Source organism: Podarcis melisellensis (assembly GCF_964234715.1).
Source record: "Podarcis melisellensis genome assembly, chromosome: 14".
NCBI classification, from domain to species: domain Eukaryota; kingdom Metazoa; phylum Chordata; class Lepidosauria; order Squamata; family Lacertidae; genus Podarcis; species Podarcis melisellensis.
The window spans coordinates 6,039,605-6,064,505 of NC_138546.1; the positions used below are offsets into that span (position 1 = coordinate 6,039,605).

Below are 24,901 nucleotides of genomic sequence, written 5' to 3' on the forward strand. Positions count from 1 at the left end.
GTCTGAGAAGGGCCAGAACCTACAGGGTCTTGACCCCAGCAGTGATGCTAGGCTGCCTTGGCCGGCCCCATCCACATAGTCCTGCTCTCTCACTACATTCTCTTATAGGTCAACCTAAGCCTAAAAATCAGGTTCAGACCAGCTTTGCCTAGAATGGTCTTTACCCAGATTAGCTCTCCAGGGATCCAGCTCTGCAACCCAAAATCTTTTCACTTTAGCTGAACTTGGAGCAACTGCAAAGCAAATGTTTGGGCCAGAGAGCTCTGGCACTGAAACCAACTCGTTTTAAACAAACAAATGCACACACGGACACACACACACACACAAATCCATACTGCATGTAGAGGCACCAAACAGGAATATTTAATCAAATTGTAAGGGAGGGGAGAAGAATGAATTTTTCTCTGCTGGGTACACAAAGGGGTGAAAACAACCGCCATAGCAGGCTCTGGCTTCCTTGGAGACACAGAGGCCTTCTATGAAACTATGGGAGGACATGCAATGGTTAGGGGAATATAGTGAGGCTTAACTCTGGTTTTGGCCTAGGTTCCAGCCACCTCCAACTGCAGATAACTTGCTGCTGCAGCTTAATGCAAGGAGAGGGGAGAGGCAGCGAGGAGGGCGGACAGCGCAAATGCACCAGATTAACATCATACCACCTTTGCTATAAAAGCAGCCGTGATTCGCCTGCTGAGAGGTCAAATAGGTGCCTACGCCCCTCCATGCTGCCCAAAGTACCCAGCAGCACTTTCACATCTTCGCCCCTTGTGCAACGGAGGCTCCCAAGACCCCACTTAATTCCAAACAGTGGAGCACTGATGCCCACAGGGTAAGCCATTCTCGTTTGGAGAGAAGCAAAGGGATTGACTGCTCTCTCTTGATTTGCCAGGAGCCCCTAGCGAGCGACCACCTTGGGTAAGAGGTGAGGCTGCGCCACACTGCCCACCACTGACTGGTCCAGATTCCAATCAAGTTGGGTGGTGGGCAGCATCAGCCCAGCCGAAATGAACACCCCGCAGCAGCTGTGCTCGAGAGGCTTGCCTCCCCGTGGAAAATGTGCATCCTGCTGGAAAACTCAAACTGGGCTGCTGTTGATAAGCCAGGGAATCAAGGAGAATAGGAGCCACAATGGTACAAAATAGCCGCAGCTGGATGGTGCCTGTCACTTCCAGGAATGAACGGATTTCCTCCTGGGAATTCACAACTTGGGGGTCCTGGCAGAAGGCCAGGAATCTCAGCCTAGAAGGGTTGGAGGACAGGGTGTGTAGTATGAGGAAGGGAAGTCTGTTTGGATGTGCCAAGGGCTAGGTTCAGGATGAACAGAAGGAAACGGATGCCAGGCATTCCTGCCCCCTCGTTCCCGGAGAATCGCCACACCCAGTCAGTCTAAGCTCCAAGGCCCATCAGCATCACTGCTATCACCAGGTCAGCCTTGGACGAGTAGTGCGATTCCATCACCCCACCAACACCAGCTCCCTCTCTTCTCCACCCGCCACTCAGTCGGTCCTGGATGTTCTACAGGTCTGCCCAGTGCCACCGGCGCCCATTCCTTGTCCGCCCCAGAGTCTCAGTCCTGCAGCAGCTTGTGCTTGACCGTGGAATTCTCTAAGCAAAGCTGAACAAAAAGGGCAGCAGCAGCCGTGCGGGCCCGAAGTTCGTACATGTCATAGTCGTGGGCCCACTCAATGTTCCCCCAGTACTGGATCTGAAGGAAGATGAGAAGAATAATCAGACCCTCACTGGAAATAGATCACAACACCATAGCTGGAGGCAAAGATTTGCCACACGTCTCTCTTTTTTATTTCTCCCTCTTGCTGTTTTTGTTTTTATTAGTTTATTTTATCTTACTGTATTATGAAAAAGCTTTCATAAAATCTTACTATTATTTCTTTAAAAAAGATTTGCCACGCTCTTGAGCAAATCCAGAATACCTTGATTTATTATGTAACTTCTGCTGTTTTTAGCCTCTGGGATCTATTGCTGTGCTCGGTTTTGTTGCAACACTGATTTTATTGGGGGAGGGCCTTTATTTCATTAGGTATTTATTTTTAGAAAAGTCACCTTAGCTGCTTTTGTTAAAAGGTGTGATATAAAACTGAATCCATCAGTGTCATAAACATTTTTTCAGAGCCACAGGCAGGTCTTATCTGGCAGGCAAGCGCATAATGGGAGCGGACGGTCCCTAAATTAACTTGGCCCCAAAGCCCCAGATCTCCGTCACAAGGAGGTTTACCTGGTATTCTTCCTCTAGACGAGACAGTAGGACAGCTTGCTCAACCGTCAGGTGTTTGTCGAGCAGACTCATCGAGAGAACCAGAGACTTCAGCTGGGTGATCATGTATTCTATGCCTAGCAAGAGGGGGAAACGCCCCAAACCAGAAAGAAAGAGGGAAGGAAACCTGTCATTTTCTTGTGCAAATCAATCTCGGGCAACAAGAAGAGCAGTCAAGAAAAGGTGAGGAGACACCTAATGCCCCATTATTCCTGCGTAAGAAAATAGGACCTATTAGGCCGTAGCATTCAGGTTTCTCTCTTTCCTTTATTGGAGACCATGTAGGAAAACAAAGGTGGCTCAAATGGGCACAGCAGACATTTTGTTAACATGCTGTACTACCTGAAAAAAGATACCGTATTTTCCATGTATAAGACGAGGGTTTTTTATTAAAATATTATGTTTAAAATTTGGGGTTAGTGCATAGGGAGGACGTGGGATTGGTTGCTGCCACAAGTCGGAGTTTGTCCGCGGCTATTTTGGCGTGTTATTGGTGGCTGTGGCAAGGGCTGGTGTTGATTGGCTGTCGCTGCGTCAATAGGGTGGTGTGTTTGGTGGCTTCTGCCAGCGGGGGACAGACTCTACAACTCTCAAAAAACTCTATAACTCTGGGCAATCTCCCCCCATTTTCTTAATTTTGAGTCCCCAAAATTAGGGGGCGTCTTATGCAGCGGGGCATGTTATACACGAAAAAATACGGTATATTTTTTTCTGCTTCCCTCGTAATACAGTGGTACCTTGGGTAACATACACTTCAGGTTACATACGCTTCAGGTTACAGACTCCGCTAACTCAGAAATAGTACCTCGGGTTAAGAACTTTGCTTCAGGATGAGAACAGAAATCACACAGCGGCGGCACAGCAGCAGCGGGAGGCCCCATTAGCTAAAGTGGTGCTTCAGGTTAAGAACAGTTTCAGGTTGAGAACGGACCTCTGGAACAAATTAAGTACGTAACCAGAAGTACCACTGTACCAGGATTAAAATTGAGGGTTGTAGATTCAGGACCAGACAAGAGAAAGTTTATTCACGGGACACATAATTTAATCTATGGAATTTGCTTCCACAAAACATGCTGAGGGCCACTGCTGCTTAAACACAGAGCCGTCTTTCCTATTAGGCTTACTGGCGTGCTGCGCCAGGGCGCTGGCCTCTCAGGGGCGCTCCAGTGAGTGGGGGAGCTGCGTGGGTTTGCCGGCAGCCTCCCCTTTCCCTGCACGCCCACTAGCTGTGCCCCATCAACCATATGACTGGTGGGCGTGCAGCTTCCTCCACGGGAGGAAAGCGATTCTCGCAGAGGCTTGGGAAAAGGTTGACAACTCTGGGAAACTGGGGGGCGGCCACGCCGGAGGGATCTTTGCACCTAGGTGCCAGATATGCTTAAGACGGCCCTGCTTAAACAGCTTCAAAATAACAATTACTTTGTTTAGATTCGTATCCCGCTTTTTTACTGTTGTGCTCACATCAGATTGGACATGGAGAAGGAAGAGGAGGCCTGTCCACAGCCATCTAAATGCAACTTCCATATTCAGAGGCAGTCTATCCCTGAATACTCATTGCTGGGGATAAACAGGAGGGGGCTGTTGTCTCTACATCTGGTTTGTGGGCTTCTCAGAGGCCACTAATTGGCCACTGCGGGAAGCAGGATGCTGAATCATATCCTGCAGGGCTCTTCTTAAAAAAAAATTAAGTCTCTGTCTCTTAAAAATGCAGAAAGGTCCCCCAGTATGCCTCCCCCGCTTGATCTCACATGGTGGGATAAGAACCAAAGAATTCTTAACCTCAAACTACATTTCTAGCTAAAGCAGAAAACCAGCAGGTGCAGGGTATGGCGTAGGACTGACAGCAGACACAGCCCTCCTTTTACCTTGAAGGGCCCAGCTGTTATAAGATGCCAGGTGGCTGACAAAGGTGTCCTTTGTGCTTTGCGGGATGCTGGGACCCATGATGCTTGTTGATGAGCCAATCACAACATTGTACCTGCAAGCAGAGAAGAGCTTAGATAGGCCACACTCTTGAGCGACCCCAGAATGTCTTCATTGAGAAAAGTATCTCTGGCTGTTTTTTGGCCTCTGAGATTCTGGTCAATTTTGTTGCTAGGCTGATTTTTATTTATTTATTTGGAGGGGGCTCTGTATTTCATTATAGATAGATAGATAGATAGATAGATAGATAGATAGATAGATAGATAGATGATAGATAGATAGATAGATAGATAGAAGTCACCATAGACACATTTGTAAAAAGTTGAGATAGATATACAAAGGAATCCTGTCACATCCAAGAACCTCAAACACATCCCTCCAAAGCCACATGCAGCCTATGCAAAGTCTCTGTGTTTATATAGATTTTTTGTGAGCACTCAAGATTAGGTACTCATACAGGAAACTTGGGGATGGGTAGAAACGAACCCTCTAAAAAATAAGCCTGTTGCCATTGTAAGAGCAAATGCATCTCTAGTTTTAATCTAGGACACACACAAAAACAATACTGATCTAGCTAACAGAAGTTTAGAAAGTGATAGTCCTTCAACATACCTTTGGAGGAGGCAGTTGGCAGCCAAGAGTGTTGAATTCCTTTCTCCTCTCCACCTGTCTTCCCTAGGAAGGCTCAAAAATGGGCCTAAGAAATCTAAATGGCTCCCCAACCAACACTTTCGTGCCCTGAGCCACAAGCATCCTCTGGGGACAAGGGCGTTTCTGTGCATCATCAGCACTCCCCTGGCACTGACTCCTTGCTTGCACTTACCTTTTCTCTGCCCACTCGATTATGGGATCCCATTCATTCTTCTGCAGTTCCACCAAGGCAGGCGGCTCTTCCACCCGGTAGCTGGAATACCATGGAAGCAAAGCATAAAAAAGGACCATCAAGAACAACAGGATTAGGTTCCACGCAGCTAAGCTTGCACCTCCCAAGATTCAATCCTGCTTTTCCAATTCCTGAAACTGTGGATCCCAATTTTATCACGCACACAAATGCCCTCTAAAATTTTCAAGTTGACTATGCTGTCCCAACTGTGGCATGGTACTGTTACTCATGGACCTTCCTGAGTAAAAGCAAGTGTGGGGTGTCTCTCTCAAGTTCTCCAATAATTCCCTTCCCCCTGCCAGCCAAGCCAAGCTGATGGTGGGTAACAACATTGTGGGGCTCGGCTGATGGAGAGCAGCCTTCCAGCCTAGCTTTGTGATGGATAAGATAGTCACTATCTGCTCTTCAGACTGATTTGAAGGACAGAGAGTACAATTTTCCACCTCATGATGGGGAGAAAAGTATCCGTCCCGCTTCTCTGCTGCTCTACATGGCTCAGCGGAGTAAAAATAATAATTTATTATTTCTACGCCGCCCATCCGGCTTCCAACAGAAGGTTAAAAATACATTAAAACATTAGTCATTAAAAACTTCCCTAAACAGGGCTGCCTTCAGATGTCTTCTAAATGTCAGATGGTTGTTTATTTCCTTGACATCCGATGGGAGGGCGTTCCACAGGGCGGGCGCCAGCACCAATAAGGCCCTCTGTCTGCTTCCTTACTTCTTGCAGTGAGGGAACCGCCAGAAGGCCCTCGGAGCTGGACCTCAGTGTCCGGGTTGGACTATGGGGGTGGAGATGCTCCTTCAGGCATACAGGACCAAGGCTGTTTAGGGCTTTAAAGGTCAGCACCAACACTTTGAATTGTGCTTGGAAACATACTGGGAGCCAATACAGATCTCTCAGGACTGGTGTTTTATGGTCTCAGCGACCACTCCCAGTCACCAGTTTAGCTGCCGCATTTTGGAATAGTTGCAGTTTCCGAGCCACCTTCAAAGGTAGCCCCACGTAGAGTGCATTGCAGTAGTCCAAGCGGGAGATAACTGAGGAGAGCAGATACCCTCTGGTGTGCTTGCACACTTGCGCATGTGAACATGCCACCACTAGAGTGATCACATCTGGGATGCAATGGGGTGATGAGACGCCTCGACCTAAAATGGTCAGCCAATCTTAAGGAGATTATAACAATGAGGTAGAATTCAATAAATGAGGCCTTATCTGCACTAGAAGAACTTCAGGTTCTACTTCAATGTGGCAGTGGATTTTTCATTCATACCCACTACACAGTGACTGCAGTAACACTGGTTTTCCTGATCAGATAATTTTTTAAGAACAAGCTTCTAAGGGAGCCCCTTCCCAGAATGCATTTCTACCAAACTGTGTCCGTCTCCAAGAATTTCACAGCTGCCTTGATGAGCTGATCTTTGCTTCGCTGTGACGGGTTGTCCAAAGCTGTGTTGCACAAGGTTGTCTGAAAGGGAAGAAAGAAGCTATAGAAATCGAGAGCTAGACTAGCAGAGTGACACAGCGGAAGCAATGAACCAGCCAATTCCCCATCTAAGTCTCCCCACAAGCTCTGAAGATGTAAAACAGCTTCTATCAATACAGTCATAACTCCCTGTACAGAAGTCCTTGCAACAGCCGCATTCTCAAACCTGGTACCTTTCTGTTTTGGACCACAATTCCCATTAGCTCCAGGCAGCACAACAATTTTGGTAGAGGCTGATGAAAGCTATAGCGTGGTACCTTGGTTTACAAACTTAATCTGTTCCTAAAGTCCATTCTTAAACTGAAACCACTCTTAAACCAAGGCGCGCTTTCCCTAATGAGTTCCCCTCCACCGTTCGGATTCCGTTGTTAGACCGAGGCAAATTTCGCAAACCAGGAGACTACTTCTGGTTTTGCGGAGTTTGTAAACCGAATAGTTCATAAACAGGGCTGTTCTTAAACCGAGGTACCACTGTAGTTCAAAATATCTGGAGGGCAGCAGGTTGCAAAAGGTGAAACACAGAAAAATAGCACAATATGGAGCTGGATGGGCCATCTATCCCAACATGCCACTTTGTAGGGTCTTAAAAAACACAAAGCACAACATGCATGCATAGTTGAGTGGAGTACTCAAAACTGTATCTCCCACCGGCAATCTGATTTATACAGTTCAGTCAAACATTAGCCTACATTAGCCACGCGGTGCACATCCTGCTCTGCCTAATAACTCAAAGAGAACAGATTGACTGCAATCTCAATCTTCCATTTGTTTGTTCACATGTCCCACCCTCTCCTTCACACACCAGGTGCATTGTGTAGAACTTGATGGTGTCCCGCTGAGAGTCCCATTCGGTCGCCACAGCCAGAGCCAGAGTCTTGCTTGGCACCGTGAAGAGCTTGGCCTGGGGGGTTTTCAGTTTTCGGTGGTCCAAGTTGATTTCAAAGCCACCTGAAGAAGAAAGGTTAAGACAAACCCACTAAGCCTGCAACTTTTGAGATTCTGCTGGACACTATCTTCACACTGTCCAGTCACTCTTTGCAGTTTTAAGGACCAGTGGCTTGTGATGGGTTTCATTTATTTGAGAAGCTGAGAGTCTCAAAGTGACGAATTCTGCATCCAATATTAAATTCTTGAATGGTGCCATGATGGAAGTTCTTACTCCAGTGTTTCTCAAACTTGGGTCCCCAGCTGTTGTTGGACTACCACTCCCATCATCCCAGACGACTGGTCATGCTAGCCAGGGATGATGGGAGTTGTAGTTCAACAAGTTGGGGACCCTAGTTTGAGAAACACTGTCCCACTCATACCCTATCACTGAAAACCAGAAAATAGCTTTCTTAACAATAACTAAACACTTTCCCCCCCACCCTTCAATTTCAGCAAACAGTACCAAGGTGGTACTGTTTCAATAAAATGTTTCAATAAAACAAGGTCAAACAGTGACAGCAAAATTATATGAACGGTCAGAGAAATACCAGTGTAAACATGTGTGCTTTCAACTGCAGCGAAAACATCCTGACATTGGAGCCACATATGAAGGTATCAAAGTTTTCTACAGCCACCTCACAAACAGAACTCTCTTCCACCAAAGATTTGCCAAAGCCTGAGTAAAACTTTTCCTGAATGTGTTGCAATATCCCTCTTCTAGGTGCATTAGAATCTTTTGCAACACACAGGAGCCAGCATGGAAGGCTTTGTTCCACTACAAAGTTCACCTTGGCAAAGTCTCTGCCTTTCACCTTAACATAACCTTGAGCTGGGATGGAGAAGAAGTCCAGATGAGCCTGTTCCAAACATCTGCACGACAGACAAACTACAGTACACAGAGGTGCTCACCTTCACCTTGGGAGATGCTGACATTCTGGTAGAACCTTTTCCTTTCTGCAAGAAAAATACATATCTCTGTTTAAGAAATAAATAAAATATGTACATATCCAATGTTCACAATCCAGACAAATGTACCGTATTTTTCGCCCTATAGGACGCACTGGCCCATAGGGCGCACCTAGTTTTTTTTTGGGGGGGGGAATAAAGAAAAAATAATATTTCCGTCCCCCCAGGCGCGGGGCTGGGGCAGGGGAAGCCCGAGCTTTCCCCGACCCCAGCCCCCAGAACAGGCTGCTATCCGCAAGCCGTGGGAGCCGTGTGGGAACTCCTGCGGACTCCCCAGGCTTGCGGATAGCTTCCTGAAGCCTGGAGAGCGAGAGGGGTCAGTGAAAGCCTGCATTCGCCCCATAGGACGCACACACATTTCCCCTTCATTTTTGGAGGGGGGAAAGTGTGTTCTATGGGGCGAAAAATACGGTAGATATGTCTAGATCCACTGAAATCAAGAAGGCCCGGGGGTAGTAATGCTTTTGAATACTGCTTGAGAACATAGGAGGAAAAAGTGCTCTTGGGATCAGATCATGCTTGAGGGTTTCCCACAGGCATCTGATTGGCCACTGTGAGAACAGGATGCTGGACTATGTGGGCTGTTGGCCTCATCCAGCACATTCTTCTTATGTTTTTTCTTTACATTGTATTGGTTTCTTTCCCCACTCCTGCAATTACTGAATCAATATGAATCTTTCTGTTCAAAGATACACAACAGTCAGTGCTCTGGAATGCTTGACCCTCCCTTACACCATGGCTATCTATGATGATCTTTACAAAGTTAGGTTTTTATTCTTTTCATCCATTGCTTAACTGCTAGCAATCTAATTTTTAATATGAATTTATATGTGCCAGTATGTTTTACAGAGGCAGTGAAGTACCACAGATAAAAGAAAAGGGAGTGCAGGTAGTTCAAGAATCACTAATTTTAAATGTATCTCTTGGAAAACATCCTTTGGGATAAGATACTGTAATAAATGGTCAATGTATTTTACATACAGTACATGGTGTAGCTCACTGTCTAAAATGTAAGAGAGTGGAGCCAAGCACCCCAGAGGAGCTGCCACTCTTTCCTTTGACTTTCTGCCTATCAGCTGCCAACCAACATCATTTTAATGACTTTGTCCAGCCCATTTTCTCAGTGAATTACATCTCCCAGAATGCACTGCCTGCAGATGTTAGATGCCATCAGATTGAAAGAGAGCTCCCTCTAGCTGCAAAAGAAAGAAAAAAGAACTTCTGCATCTCAAACACTGATAGTAAGCTGCTGTTACTTGTTTGTAGAAAGAACATGCTGAGTTCTTCTAAAGTCTTCTAAAGACATCATTTGTTATCAAGGAGGATACATTTAAGCCTTCACAGAACAGAGAAACCAAACTTATAAGTAGCATGGCTCTGTCTTGATGATCAATACAGCAGGATAATTGTCATCAGTGTGAAGGGAGATCAAAAAACCATCCAAGTCCTAAGACTTTATCAACTCTTAAGATTCTGTGAAAGGCTTAAAACCAGATCAGATCACACATGCAAGCCACTGCACACTCGGCTTTATCACAACAGATACATCTATCAATGGATATGTGTAGAATGTGTGGTGCCAGAATGAAATCTGCTGGTTCTAAGGCAACTTGGTGAATGGTAGCAGTTAAAACAGCAACAGTGAGGGAAGCCTATTATCTTTATGATCTATTTTATGACCAACTTGTGGGCATCCTAGAAACATTCTGTTTGCTACTGTGAGAAAATGACACCTGAAAACTACACTTTTTTCAGGGGGTGGGGGTGGGGAAATATTTAAGGCTGGGGTAGATAAATTCCCATCTGAGGTTCTGTTGCAGCCCCCACCCCCCGCAAAATTTTCTCCCCCACCAATCTTCAGTAGCAGTGATAAGAAAAAAGAATTAATATAGGCATGGCACATAAAGTAGACTTCTGCATGGGTTAGCAGTTTGTTTGCATGCAGCCTCTTCTGGCCACCCCTACTTCTGGCATACAGGTCTGAGGGAACTGACCAAGGAGACCATGTAGCCCTTGGCCCAAAAACATTACCTGTTCCTAATTTAAGAAAGGCTATAGCTCTGAGGTAGAACACATGCCATACTTTAGATGCAAAATCTCATTCCATTTTGAATTCCCAGCAACTCCAGATAAAATTAAGAAAGACCCAACTGAAATACTTTATTGTTAGCAGCTGCCAGGCACCATAAATGGCACTGAGCTACATGTAACAATGCGCTGTCTCAATGCTGCGTTTCCTGCATTCCAATCCTAGCTATCAAAAAGTAGGAATCCCAACCACAGCAAACCCAGGATCAGCCTGCAACCTTAATTCTTACCTGCCTGCGGTGTGTACGGCCGTCTTGACTCCACTTGCAATAACACTGGACCACGAACGAAGACAGATGGCCGGAGACGCCCGGCCACAAGGGAGTGTCTTGATGACAGGCGCTGTAAACTACCCCACCACATTCTGGTATTTGGTAAATTTAATAAATAATAATAATAATTTGGGGCAATGAGGGCAAAGAAAGGGACCAAGTAACCACGAGCGATTCAGCTCCGCCTTTCCTTATGTGTTATGGATACAGGTATCATCATAAAAAGCTGACCTAAGTTTATAAACGTATATTTTAAGGACACAGCAAACTAGAGCTAGGCTCTCTAAACATGGGAAGAGGCCTGGAGGGTATTGTGTGTGTGTGGGGGGTGTTTTTAAAAGGGAGGGGATAAAAGGAGGTCTCGGCAGCAGGCTGCGCTAGGGGAAATTTATGTCGTGGGACCCAAGGACAGCCCCTAATGTAGACCCTCTCTTGGCTCCAAAGGAATTATAGTGAGATTTCCCTAGGCAGTAGAAATGAGAAGCCCCCGAAGCCAACTCAATAAAGGTTAAAATAACAATAATTTTAAAAACCCTCTTCCTTTCCACCCTCAAAATCTTCCTTTTTTTGCTCGCCCGCCCACCTCCTTATTCACCCACGCTCATGGGCGCCGCCATCTTTCTACGTCATGGGGGGAGCGACCGGGAGGAGCTACCAGACGCGGCCAATCAGCATCACAAACGCGTTTTGTCCCCTGCGCCGCGCCGTCTCCCCGCGACGCGGCGGAGCGAGCGAGGAGCGACCGAGGGAGTGGAAAGAGAAAAGCCCGGCGGCGTCTTGCCTTCCTTAAAAAAAAAAAATCCCTTTCCCTCCCCCGCCCTCCTACCCCCACGTGACGCCGGACACCCAATGGGGTTCGAGCGCCGCCGCACGGCGGGCCAATCATGAGCGGCGGGAGGAAGAGGAGGCGGCGGCGGCGACGCCGCTGAGGGGGAGGAAAGGGCTGTGAGGGGAAAACAGAAAGAGGCCGAGGCAGGCCGAGCCGCGTCGGAGGCAGGCCGGCCGGGCGAGGGGAGGAAGGCGAGGACGGTGCTCGCTGCCCGCGCCGCGCTGGCGCCGGGGGACCCGCCCGAGATGCCGGTGCGGAGCGCCTGCCGCTGCCCTCCGGAGGCCCCGGGAGGAGCCTCGTCCGCCGCCCGCCTCGAGCCGCCGCCGCCCATCAACACGGCGCAGCCCGGCGTCAGCACCAGCCGCCTCTACAGCGGCGCCAAGTTCCGCGGGCAGCAGCGCTCCAAGGGCAACGCCTACGAGGTGGAGGTGGTCGTCCAGGTCAGCAGCGCCGCCCAAACCCCACCCACCTCTCTCCCTCCCCCACCCACCCACACACTAGGACTGCGGAACTCCCTGCCTCAGGAGGCAGTGGCAGCCACCAGGCCGCCCTGTGTGGTTGTTTGAGGAGAATGCCGAGGGGGCCGAGGTCCCTTCGCCCCCCCCACCTAAGAGTTGAGGGAGCTAAGCCCCCCGAAATTCATTCAAATGGTGTGTGTGTGAGATGGGTTATGTGGGGCAAGGCATACCTGGGAGGGGGAACCCCATTTATATATTTTTTCAAGTTGACAGCCCTGCCATAGTAGTCTCGGGCCCTGCACCTGCTTCCCTTCTCTGGCTTCGAAAGAGGGTCGGGCAGATTCACCCAGGAGAGGAGCCAGTGGTGACTGCTAGCCACCCTGGCTATCCGTGGTAGCAAATGCTTGCCAATACCAGCTGCAGGAGGGGCTCTTGCGCTGGGGTCCTGCTTGCAGTCTTCCCTGTAATGGGCATCTACTTGGCGCACGGGATGCTGAAGACTTGGTGTGCCTCTGGCTCTTCTTCTGTACGAGGACAGGGCGCTGTGGACTAGCTGCGCTGCAGGCTCTTCTTGGCATTCTTAGGACTTGGCAACCGGCTTCTTCAAATGGATGGCTTGTGGCAGATGGGAGGAAGGGTTTCTTCATGCAGCAGGAGCCGTAGAGTTTAGCTGGTGAACTCACTGCCACAGGTTGCCTTGACAGCTGACAGCCTGGGTGGCATTTGAAAGGAGGCTAGGTGCACTTAGGAAGGAGGATAAGGCTTGTCAATGGGCATTGTCCAAAATGTTCTGCCTCTGCTGTTGGAGGCAGTGTGTCTCAGTACGAGTGGCTGGGAATCGCCGATGGGGAGAGTGCTCCGGCATTTAGGCTCTCCTTGCAGGCTTCTTATAGACTTCTGCTTAGCTACTGCGAGAATAGGATGCTGGACTAGATGGGCCACTGGCCTGATGCATCCAGGTTTTGAGATTTTCTCCCTTTTTGTCACTTTGCATGGCTTGCGTTTTATCGAGCTCAGCTGCCTCTAACAGATTTCTTCATGAGCAGCTTTTCTGCTCTCATTGCCTGGAATAGCTTCTTCACAGAGGCAGAAGCAAAGCTGAGTGCTAAATAGAAATACGTTTCTCCCGTGATGTTGGAACTGAGTGCAGTCCTCCGTTGGAATGGAATGTTTGAAGATTCAGGAGAAATGAAAGGAAGGACTTGGTCACACAGCGGACTGGATAAGTTGGTGGAGGTTAAGGCTGTCAGTGGCTATTGCTTATGACTGTGTACTATCTCCGGTATCAGAAGAGATGTGTCATTAAGTTCAGAGTGCTGAGGAACATGATTGGGGAGAGTGTACAGTTGTGCTCATTCTTGTGGGCTTCCCAGAGGCATCTGGTAGGTCACTTTGAGAAACAGGAGCCAGATACAATGCAACTTTGGTCTGATTCAGGAGGGCTGCTCACATGTCACTAGCGCAGCTGTGATGCACCTACTGCCCTCTGCCACATCTGAAAGAATGAAACCTCCCTCTCACCACAGCAGCTCTGCTGGTGTGGTGGTGGTTTATTTTTCAGTTTTATTAAAGCATTTTATTTTTATTCTGCCCATGTAGTACAAATGCACACACCACTATTTATTGTATTTATATGCCATTTTTCAGGGCAAAGCCCCTACCCCCCAGCAGCTTACAAAAGACAATTACCCACATACATATAATAATAATATAATATAGCTTCATATGCTAGCAAGAACATTGTGTTCCCAACTAACTTGCCTATAAGGCTTCCAGTTATCTTCCATTCAGGGTGGCTTGCAACATGTTTTGATTTTGTTTTTTTAAAAAATCCCCCAAAGACAGGGTCAACAGTTTAAAAAATCCTAAAGCTTCATAAAATAAAATCCTGTCAGAATAAAAATGTCTTCAGTGGCTGACAAAAACAGGAAAGGAGGGCGGACACACTTTGCAAGATGAATTGCCCCATAATTTGGGTGTAGCCACTGAAGGACCCTTCTTGTGGCCGCACCCAGCTGTACTCTCTCCTGCCCTCGCTGCATGAGATACAGAGCCTCTCCCTCTGATCTTAGGAGGTGGGCTGCCATCCTTCACAGACAGGCTTGCTCAGGAACATGTCTCAGTGGGAGTGCTTGCTCCCAAGCATACAGTTGCAGACCAGGTTTTTAAAGAAAGGTGTGTCAGCCCTATGTCTTTCTTCTGGAAATTCTACAGTATTTTGCTGCTACTAGGATGGGTAGAGGGGCAGTCTTCTCCCTCTCACTGAATTTGAGATTAATTAATCTCAGGGAGCTTGAAAATGTCTTTGTCACTTGGTACTTCAAGAGGTAAACTGGGTGAGGAAGTAGTTGAAAGAGTAATGGGGCTGGAAGTGATACTAGGGTACCCGTTACACATTTAACTCAGGATATCTAAAGCACCGCCGAATAAATGCATTCTTCAAGGAAGCCACTGCTAGCAGTCCTCCATGGCTTGGAGTTTTAATAGTTAATTTTATCTCTATTCTGTTCTCTCTCTTTTTGGTAACCTTGTACCTCACCTGGAGATCGTGGTATTAAGCAGTATATAAATTGTTGAAATAAAATAAGTAAGCTCTCCGTTTCTCCAGTGACAAGATGTGTGAATAGCCCTTACCCATTCTCACTTTAGGCTATACTCACTGGCACCCATCCACATACTGCCACATGTCACCTTTGGGTTCCAATGAAGTCAGTGGAACTTAACTTTTGAGTAGACGTGTATAAGGCTACATACACTGTGAGCTACAAATCTTTTGCCTTGCATCCGGTTCTTTCTATATGCTCACTAGGTGGTGGTAAGCGAGAGCTGGTTCTCTCTGAGCCTGCAGCTAAGCGGCAGGGCACATGTTCTATGTGTAAAGGCACCCAGATTCAATACCAGCATCTCTAGGTAGGGCTGTGAAAACCCCCTGTCTGAAATCCTAGAGAGCCACACCCAATCAGTGCAGGTATTGCTGAGCTCAGTGGATGTGGACCAATGATCTGACTTCCATATGTTCCATGAGGAATTAAATCTTTCTAGTGTGTGGGCCATAGCACAGTACAGGCAGCCCCCCATTTACACATGTTCAATATGTGTGTGACCTGTGTATATGTTCATCGCACCAAACCCAAAGTCATCCAGACACATCGTAAAGTTGTCACTGAAACGTCACTAAAAGGGCTGGGCATTTGCATACTTTTTCAGGGGGTTCCAGTTATACATGATTTCACTGACGCACACAGAGCCTTGGAACACAGCCCCCGCGTAAATGGGGGGCTGCCTGTAATAAAGCTATGTTCTGCATGGAAGAGACCCCAGATTCATCCTGGGAACTTCTTTATAGGGAAAGATCCCTGTTTGAAATCCTGGAGAATCGAAGCCAGTATATATATATATAACACATTGTTAATTAATGGTCTGACTCTGCATTAGACAGCTTCCAGTGTTGTCACCTGCAAAAATGGGGATGATCCTGACCTATAATTTCTGGTTGTGGTCGTAATTAATTCACAGTAATCACTTTGAATGCTCAAAAGTGGTGTGTAAATGAGTATTTATGAGAGTGGCTTTTGTTTTATTTCCCACCTTCCCAAATAATAAGATCAGGCCAGTAGCCCACCTAGTCCGGCATCCTGCTCTCACAGTGACCAACCAAATCTCCATGGGAAGTCTGAAAGCAGGAATTGAGTGTAACACCCCTGTCCCTGCCTGTGATTCCTAACAGCTGATGTTCAGAGAAATACTGCCTTCAACAGTGGAGGCAAAACCCGGCCTTTGTGTCTAGTACCACTGATAGACTTATGCTTCATTAATTTGTCTAATCCTCTTTTAAAACCATCCACAATGTGGCCCTCACTGCCTTTGTGTGAGTGAATTTCATAGTTTACTATGTGGAAAAATTACATCCTTTTGTCTGTCCTGAATCTCCCAACATTCGGCTTTCTTGGATATTCCTGGGTGTTAGCATTACCTCTATCTAATTTCTCAATGCCATGCATAATTTTATACACTTCTGTCATGTCTCTTCTTAATCACCTTTTCTCAGAACTAAAGACCCTTAGTGTTGGAACCATTCCTCAGAAGGGGGTCACTCCATCCCCTTGATCATTTTGGTTGTCCATTTCTGAACCTTTTCCAGTTCTACAATATCCTTCTTGAGGTGAGATGACCAGAACTGTACACAGTATTCCAAGTATGGCTGCATCATCATATATTTGCATAGTGGCACTGGCATTATATGTCAAATGAAGGGATTTTTGCTCCAATTTGCTTTTTTTACATGGAATTGCTTTTTACTGTTTTACTGCCCATTCATTCAGTTTGGAAATATCCTATTGGAGTTATCTGCAATTCCTTCTTGTTTTAACCACCACAGACAATTTGGTGTCATCTGCAAACTCACTTCTTACTCTAGATTTTTTCCTGAACAAATTAAAAATCACAGGTCCCAACAGCAATCCTTGAGGGACTCCAAGTTATATATACCCCATTAGGAGATCTATCCATTTATTCCTACTCTCTGATTCCTATTTCTTAACCAGTTACTCATCCTCAAGAAGACCTCTTCTCTTCTAATTCAGTGCCTGCCAAGCTTGCTCGAGTGTCTTTTGTGAAGTACTTTGTCAAAAGCTTTTTGAAAGTTTGCAGTGTCAACTGGATCATCTGTGTGCTTGTTGACACTCTTAAAGAACTCTAAGAGGTTAGTGAGACATGACTTAACCTTTGTAGAAGACACACTTGCTCATCTTGACTCAGAGGCACCTAGCATTATCTTATAAACACCTACATAGGAATGTGCTCCTCAAATTCTTTCCTCTTCTTTTGCATCCCTTATTAACTGCTTGTATTTATTTCGCCAAAGTTTATATTCCTTTCTAGTCTCTTCATTTGAACAAAACTTCCATGTTCTAAAGGACACATTCCTGCCTCTACTAGCTTTTTTTAGCATTGCTTGTTAAACACGCAGGCATTCTCTTGGCCCTGGGTGATACATTTCTTGATCTGTGGTATAGATGAGCTTCTAATGTTGTGGTCTTAAACAACTCCCAAACATTTGGGGTAATTTGACCCTCTTGACTTTCCCATTCAATTTCTTTTTTTACCAATCCCCTCATTTTGGGGAAGTTTCCTTTTTTGAAGTTGAATGATCAAGGGGACAGTAGCATGTTGCCAGGACAAAATTACTCCTAGGGCCTGGTATCACCACCCACAATGATTCTGTGTAAGAATCTACTTTGGCCTTTCTGAATTTCTGTCACATATCCACAACTCCACACAGTTTGTGTCTCTGGTACAAGCCACCAGGCTCAAACTGGGTATGGTCAAACTCTGCTTGTGAGTTTCCTAGAGTTCTCTGGCTTGCCGCTGTTAAAAATGGAATACTAGGCCTAGTGATCCTTTGGTCTGATCCAGGAGATTCAGTTCTTCTGTTCTTAGATTACACATGTGCCATTCTCTTCCTCCAAAAGGTTTGAAGTATGACTGTATGTGTCTCATGAGCAGTGCTTAGATCCAGACAAACAATACTATTGTTTCAGCTAGAGAGCTGTGGTAGTGTGACTTCAGACTGCTCTCAAAGGGGTGGGGTGGGGGGCTAAGCACAGACAAACAATGTCACAGTCTTAAGGTCAGGCGCTGCTAATAGCACCCACTGGTCATTGTTTTTCATTGCATCCAGTGCTATATTTGTCGACAGGTCAAATTATGCTTTTATGTTTGGTACTTTCCAGTTCTGTTTCTGCTATGGCTTATTGATTTTTAAAAAAATTAAAAACTGCCCTCTCATATAAAATCAAGGTGATGTACAACAACATATATAGGCAAAGTAAAACATAAAATACTGTAAAAACAATACAAAATGATTCATCATCTTGAAAACAGTTAAGCTGCATAGACCTCTCAGCATAAAAAGGTCTTAAAGAGATGCCTGAAACGTCACAGCAATGATCCTTACTTTATCATGTCCACCCAAACTTTTTTTTCTAAACTAAAAAGCTCCAAATATTGTAATATTTCATCACAGGAGGTCTGTTCCAGCCCCCTGTCCATTTTGAGAGGCAGAGACAAGGAGCAAAAAGCTGAATGGAAGGGTCAAGTTAATAGACACTTTCTAAGGCAAGAACCTGCAAGCTTGCAAGACTGAGTGGAGAGGAGAGTGAAGTGTCTCAAGCTGTTCCCTTGACTCATCCTTTTCCTGAGCCATCTCAGTGAGTCTGTGTGTAGTCAGCGTGGCAGCCTGTAAATCAGTAGAATGAGTCAGTTTCCTAACTCTGCTGCCATTCCCTTGGAAGCCAAAGAACTGTCCTCTACCCCAATCTCCTTTTCCAGATTAATGAAAGCCAGGGAGCATGGGGAAGCAGGATAACTGGCTTTAGTGCTGTGGCATCTCAAAGTAGGGCTGGAAATTTCCTGGGTACCTAGAATGCTGATGCTCATATTCAGAACACTTGGCATCCCTGTTCTTGTAGGGATGGTTCCCTAGCAAATGAGAATGAATCCAAACCTGCTGTTGCTTGGAAACAAGTAGTATTGTTCAAAAATTGCCTTTTAAAAACTGGCTGAGAGACTTCACTGTTCTCTCGTTCTGGAGAGCTCCTTTGAGTGGGGGATCCCAGTGGTTCTGTAGGAGCAGCCAGCAACTTGTATCCTATCACCCAAATTTGAATTGGATACATGCTTGGAATTAGATAAATTCATAGATGTGGGACATGAGAGCTGTGCAGGGGCAGGATACCTCTGAATACCAGCTGATGGAGAGTAACAATGGAGGAGGGATGTTGCCTGCAAGTCCTGTTTGTGGGCTTTCTGGAGATGGCCACTGTGAGAAATAGGGTGCATAGATAAAAGAAACTCCTATTACCTTCCCTCAGTTCCGATTAGTCTTCACACCGAGACACTAGGAGCAGCAAGTGGTGCATTAGGACCACTTGAGTTTGTTAGTGTGATGATTGTTCTTTAACTGGTCACAAAGTCATGGGCGGTTTTCTGCTTTCTCTTCCAGCACGTGGACATGGAGAACTCCTATCTCTGTGGATACTTGAAGATTAAAGGCCTTACGGAGGTATGCGCTTGAGGCAGAGTATTTTAGGCCAAAACTGATGTTCTGTGTGTTTCATTCCTTTACAAAGCCCTCTCCTAACTTCCTTGCAAAGGTAAGGAAACTTGCCTGGGAGGGTTGTATGTGCTCATCATGTTCTTGCTTTGTTCACTTGCAGGAATATCCAACCCTTACAACTTTCTTTGAAGGGGAAATAATTAGTAAAAAGCACCCGTTTTTAACGCGGAAGTGGGACGCAGATGAAGACGTGGATCGTAAACATTGGGTGAGTTCCTTGGGCCTAGCTATGTGCCACTTCAGGCTGCAGGTGCAGGCTCACGTAGTTGGCAAATTCCCTCCATCTAGGTGCCGGAAAGAAGGGTTCTAATGGAGTCTTCTCCCTTATTTGTTCCCTTTCTACAAGAAGGAATGTGTTTTAAGGGTAGAGGGAGAGTTCCTGGTAGTCTGAGGTGGTATACTTCAAGCACAGGTTTACCAGCTCAGTGAGAACTACACCCATCTGGACAGTGTTGAGCCTTAGTTTAGGTACATTAGGACTTCAACTGAGGAACTGCTCTTGGTGACTTTGGTTGGTGGTTTGTTTGTTTTTTGCCTCCGGTCTCTAGGGTAGGAATTGGCAACAGGTTCTGGACAGCTTCTTACCAGATGTGTGTGCGCTAGCTGGACACAGAAGGACATTGACAAAGAGCAACTCTTAAAAGAAATGACACATAATTACATAGCTCTTATTTTAGTGTTATTTTTTGTTCTTACTGGCTGCCTTCTTGAGGAAGGCCGTGATGTCGCTGCATCCCAGCTGTTTGGCGTGACTGAGGCTGAGTTTGTAGCTGCATGCAGAAGGCTGGGTTTTGTGGGAAAGATTGCAATTCTGCCATGATCAGCAAATAGAGAGGATGGACAGGGAAGAGGGAACTTTGGCATCCTTCTCTGGAAATTGATTCCTTTAGTAGGTGGCATCCAGGGTCTGGCTGGTGGTGATTAGCTTGGCAGGTATTTGAACTTGTCTGGAGTCATGCAGAACACATATTTCCTCCGGAATTGTAAGCACTGTGTGTCCCTTTTGCTTCTAGGGGAAGTTCCCAGCCTTTTACCAGTACGCAAAAACATTTAACTCTGATGACTTTGATTATGAGGATCTGAAGAACGATGACTTTGTCTTTATGAGGTGGAAGGTAAGTTCTTCATGTGCATTCACATAGGGTGTGTTGCTAGAGGGCCTGTGTGACAGTCTAACTGTCACTTAGCGCAGGCACACCCCTAGGAGGTGTAGGGTAATCTATCTTATTTGGTCTTGCTGCCTAATTGGGTTTCTGCAGGCAGGATGGAAGGATAACACAAGGTTTCCTTCCTCCTCCACATCCAGCAGGGAGGGCAAACATCACTGAAATTCCTCAGTATAGTGTGCAGTGACAGCATGCATTATAGAATTATAGAGTTGGAGAGGGAGGATCATCCAATCCAACCCTTTCAGTACAGGAATCAGCTTGTATTAGACAGTCAGGCTTCCTGCACAGGACCTTACAAGGAAGGAAGAAGCCCCCTGCACCTCCAGTGTAGTCCTTGTTCTCTCTTGGCCCCCAGTCCAGAGCACTGCGGAGAACAGGAGCAGAGCATTAGCACTCTTATGTCCCCTTTGATGCCGTCAGGCTGCAGGTTGTAGTGTCCCGTGAAGAAAATTTGTGGAGTTTGAACCTGAAATTTCCCCAGAATTTTCCCCGGACTTTTTGTGTGTAGTAAACAAAGCTACAAAAATACATTGTGCTTTCACTTGCTGTACCAATATCTCAATTTTTTGTACATAGTTAAAAGTAGATGAACAGAAATATTTGATGAAAAAATTATAGTAAAGTAATACTTAGTGTGTGTTAAATGTCATAGAATCATAGAGTTGGAAGAGACCACAAGGGCCATCGAGTCCAACCCTCTGCCAAGCAGGAAACACCATCAGAGCACTCCTGACATATGGTTGTCAAGCCTCTGCTTAAAGACCTCCAAAGAAGGAGACTCCACCACACTCCTTGGCAGCAAATTCCACTGTCGAACAGCTCTTACTGTCACGAAGTTCTTCCTAATGTTTAGGTGGAATCTTCTTTCTTGTAGTTTGGATCCATTGCTCCGTGTCCGCTTCTCTGGAGCAGCAGAAAACAACCTTTCTCCCTCCTCTATGTGACATCCTTTTATATATTTGAACATGGCTATCATATCACCCCTTAACCTCCTCTTCTCCAGGCTAAACATGCCCAGCTCCCTTAGCCGTTCCTTATAAGGCATCGTTTCCAGGCCTTTGACCATTTTGGTTGCCCTCCTCTGGACACGTTCCAGTTTGTCAGTATCCTTCTTGAACTGTCCTTTACTTTGAAATTATTTATATTGGAATATTTATGAATATGTTCATTACTGGCAGCTCAGTTGCATTCACTTCCCTTGCACTGTTTAAATTTCAAAGAGAAGAAAAAGAAAGCATGTTTTAATGTATTTACTTTAGTAAACCCAGTGTGAGCTGTGCTGTGTGTGCATGCAAACACTTAACTAGGGGCTGGTGCCTAATGAAAGCTGTAACAGGGAGGTGGGTGTTCTATTTTTCTGTAGAAAAATTTCCAGCAGACGTTTGCTGCAGTGAAAAAAAACTATCCCAGCTCCCTTCTAGCTTTTCAAAATTTTGTTAACTCTTGTGCAGGAACAGTTCCTGGTCCCTGATCACACCATCAAAGACATCAGCGGTGCTTCCTTTGCTGGGTTCTATTACATATGCTTCCAGAAATCTGCAGCATCTATAGAAGGCTATTACTATCACAGGAGTTCAGAATGGTAAGGGGCTGCCTCTGTGGAGCACTGGCTGGAGGACTTTCTTTTATTCTGCAGGGCAAGAGAAAAGGGCACTAAGCTCAATAACTTTATTCTGGTAGCCGAAGGCCATGACACAGACAATATAAAATACAATACAAAAGCTTTGCTTAAACAACTAGAATCATGTATTGCAAGCAAGCCTACAAATGAGGAGCCTCCACAACCACATACAGTGCATTTCAATTTAGACCTCTGAATCTTCCTTACAATTTACTGCTATTTTGTCCAATTCCTCCTCCTAAACTTTCTTGTTCCCAGTGCAAAAAGAGTCACTTTATGTGACACCTAAGCATTAGACAACAGCCACTGAACCGTCTCCGCCAAGGAGAGACAGCTTTCTTGAACAAACAGGGGAGTCAGAAGCATCTCCTAGGTTCTGTGTATAACAAGCAATATAATAAATAATAAAGAATGTCTTCTACTTGTGGTTGCCCACATGCAGAGTCTATCTGCGTATGGGGTCTTGTTATAATGCCCATCCAGCACAGCTGAGGGCATTCCTGGGAAACGCAGCTCAGTAAAGGCAGATCTTAATGAAACAGGCAAGAGGAGAAAAGGGCAACAGATTCTACCAGTGCTGGAAATGAAGAATTGGGAGTGCACTCTTCAGTGTGGCCCTGTGGGTTTACCTCTCCAGTGGGGGTGCCTGGCATGCTTAATTGGAACTCACCAGCTGAAAGTTGCTCACTGCGACTTTACTGCTTTGCTCAGCTGAACTGGGACTGCTTAAGACACTGTGCCAAGGCAATCTACACGCTGGTCATGTTCAGACAATCCCATATTGGCCTAAGAAGCTGAGATAGGAATGAGCCTCTTGCCTGCACTTGGTGCTCCTTCCTTCATGGTGCAAGCAATGAAACCAGGAACCCATGGTTACCATCTTCTGAATAAGCCAGGATGTTAAAACTAGGCAAGAGTGCTGGGGCAGTTGAGCAGGGGTCTGCAGTGTGGCAACAAGTTCCCGAGTGTTACAGTTTGAAAACTGTTGCCCTCATTAAGCAGAATAAGGGGTAGATTATATCATTAAAATCCTCTTTGCTTGTCCCCTCAGGTATCAGTCTCTGAATTTGACTCATGTCCCAGAGTACAGCGCACCCATTTACGAATTCCGGTGACAGCGATACCAAGAGTGGCGCCGAGAGATGGCCAGTGGGGCCAGGGGGAGAGAGAGCGAGAGAGAGAGCATGCTCTGTTAAGACAACTGCGATGTCCCTGTCAGGACAGGAGACTCCAGGCTCTTCTCCTGTCGGGCTACCGGACTGGTGTGAGAGCGTGAATGTGAAGCCTGAGGCTGCCGGAGCCCTTCCTCCAGCTGCGTGGCAAACTTGATACTTTAATCTGGTTTTAAAGCTACCATTCAAATGCACTTTTCTTATTGCACAGCTAGTCTCTTTACCACTGAAAACTCTTCTGCCCCTTTCGGAGGAGGAAATGGCTGCGCCCAGCTGGATTTCCTTAGAGTAGAGGAAACGTAAGCTGCTGCCGGCTTATGTCTCTCCGCACTTTGCTGTAGCTCATGGGTTCTACTTAAGAGCAAGTCATCCACAGATGCCCTTTCCTTTCGAGCCTCAGCGTTGCGTGAGGCTCATGTGTGCATCAAACCCAGCTGCGGCATCCACTACGGGAAGCAGTTGGCCAAGAGGAGGAGGGCCTAGCAAATCGCCCGTTCCTGTTGGCTAGCAAGGCTGCATCTCTCAGGAACGCTAGCCAGTCACAGAGGCGTAAGCCGTTGTCTTGGATTGCACCAAGGGGGGAATGGCTAACAGGCCATCATAGTGGGAAACGTAATGATGCTTATGCAAAGTCTCAGATCTTAAAGGAAAAACTTTAAGGACTTCTTACAAAAAAAGAGAGACAGAGAGCCATCCCCCCTCAAAAAGACTCAATGGTATATGCAAATTGTCTCTCATTACCTTTTTACCATGGCTGCTTTCCCTGAACCCCCTCATGGTGAAAGCAGTGAAAAGTCAGTGTTGGTTGATGGTGGTGATCTCTCTGTGCAACAATCCAGCAGTGTTGACACCCGCTCATCCCAGCGTAATCGCTTAGCGGTGGTGTGAATATTCAGCTCCATGCACATGCTCCCATTTCTCATGCTACAGGAAACATTTGATGTTTGCTATGATTTCTATCAGGGAAAAACCTCCTAACTCTCCATTAAAATAAACTGCTCTCCAAGGACTTGAAAATGTTCGGAAACATAAGGCTTGTGTGCCAAATTTTGTGTGGGGCTTGTGTGTCTGTGGTGGGCTAATACGTGTGTGTGTGTGAGAGTGAGTGAGTCTACAAGTTGCTGGCCTGCTTAACATGGCACTTATCTGCAGAGGGTTTTCCCAGAATCATCTTGATTATACGTACCATTGGCTGGCCCAGGAGACGGAGGCAACTACCCTGCCACTTGGTAGATCAAGACTGTTGTGCAGCTGAGCCTTTTGCAGAAAAATGTCCAGCTCTTTTCAGTTTTTCCTTTATGCCTTTGTAGGCACTTGCAGGATTTACAAGGCAGCTTAAAGCAGGTCTGTGTGCAAGGAAGGTACTGGTACTTTTCCCGGGAGTCTGCCCAAAATTAAGGCTTGCAGTGGCTGCCCCATTTGGGATCTGCTCTTGTCCTGTGGTATTGCTGTCATTCATAGTGGCTTGGATTTCAGAAAATAGTAATGGCACTTGGGGCTGAGAGATCATTTCTCTCCTCTCTACATGCAGGGCTCTGTGTGCACTGCAATAATGAGGGAGCACAGAAGAAAGTGCAGATTGTTGTAAGCCACGTGGAAGTCAACTTTCAGTAATTCAAGAGCGAATTTCTAGCCCCCATGGCTTTGATATGTTTGAAAGTGCGGGATATGGGATGGTTACAAGGTTTCAGTGGTTGAGAGGAGGAAGGGTTGGATT

At 46.2% G+C, this 24,901-nt stretch overlaps 2 protein-coding genes across 2 annotated transcripts; one reads left to right on the plus strand and one right to left on the minus strand.

The window, feature by feature from the left end:
* Positions 1 to 341: 341 nt before the first annotated feature.
* On the minus strand, positions 342 to 11,434 carry ATPAF2 (ATP synthase mitochondrial F1 complex assembly factor 2). The gene is made up of 8 exons (XM_081889365.1): positions 10,777 to 11,434; positions 8,402 to 8,446; positions 7,368 to 7,513; positions 6,450 to 6,547; positions 5,019 to 5,099; positions 4,138 to 4,250; positions 2,234 to 2,349; positions 342 to 1,705 (listed from the first exon to the last, which is right to left on the minus strand). The coding sequence occupies exons 1-8, from the start codon at positions 10,907 to 10,909 to the stop codon at positions 1,568 to 1,570; spliced, it is 870 nt and encodes a 289-aa protein (XP_081745491.1). The 5' UTR covers positions 10,910 to 11,434; the 3' UTR covers positions 342 to 1,567.
* Positions 11,435 to 11,596: 162 nt separating this feature from the next.
* On the plus strand, positions 11,597 to 24,216 carry GID4 (GID complex subunit 4 homolog). Its single transcript, XM_081889392.1, has 6 exons — positions 11,597 to 12,087; positions 19,109 to 19,168; positions 19,323 to 19,430; positions 20,236 to 20,337; positions 21,843 to 21,973; positions 23,064 to 24,216. The coding sequence occupies exons 1-6, from the start codon at positions 11,893 to 11,895 to the stop codon at positions 23,125 to 23,127; spliced, it is 660 nt and encodes a 219-aa protein (XP_081745518.1). The 5' UTR covers positions 11,597 to 11,892; the 3' UTR covers positions 23,128 to 24,216.
* Positions 24,217 to 24,901: the final 685 nt, after the last annotated feature.

What these genes read in the sequence shown, in the direction of transcription:
- ATPAF2 (XM_081889365.1), bottom strand. Translation starts at nt 10,909, where the DNA reads ATGTGGTGGGGTAGTTTACAGCGCCTGTCATCAAGACACTCCCTTGTG. An exon ending in CAGCATCTCCCAAGGTGAAG is followed by an intron (nt 7,514 to 8,401) that starts GTGAGCACCTCT and finishes TTTCTTCTTCAG; the next exon opens with GTGGCTTTGAAATCAACTTG. An exon ending in TTGGAGACGGACACAGTTTG is followed by an intron (nt 5,100 to 6,449) that starts GTAGAAATGCAT and finishes ATGGTATTCCAG; the next exon opens with CTACCGGGTGGAAGAGCCGC.
- GID4 (XM_081889392.1), top strand. Translation starts at nt 11,893, where the DNA reads ATGCCGGTGCGGAGCGCCTGCCGCTGCCCTCCGGAGGCCCCGGGAGGA. An exon ending in AGATTAAAGGCCTTACGGAG is followed by an intron (nt 19,169 to 19,322) that starts GTATGCGCTTGA and finishes GTTCACTTGCAG; the next exon opens with GAATATCCAACCCTTACAAC. An exon ending in ACGTGGATCGTAAACATTGG is followed by an intron (nt 19,431 to 20,235) that starts GTGAGTTCCTTG and finishes TTTTGCTTCTAG; the next exon opens with GGGAAGTTCCCAGCCTTTTA.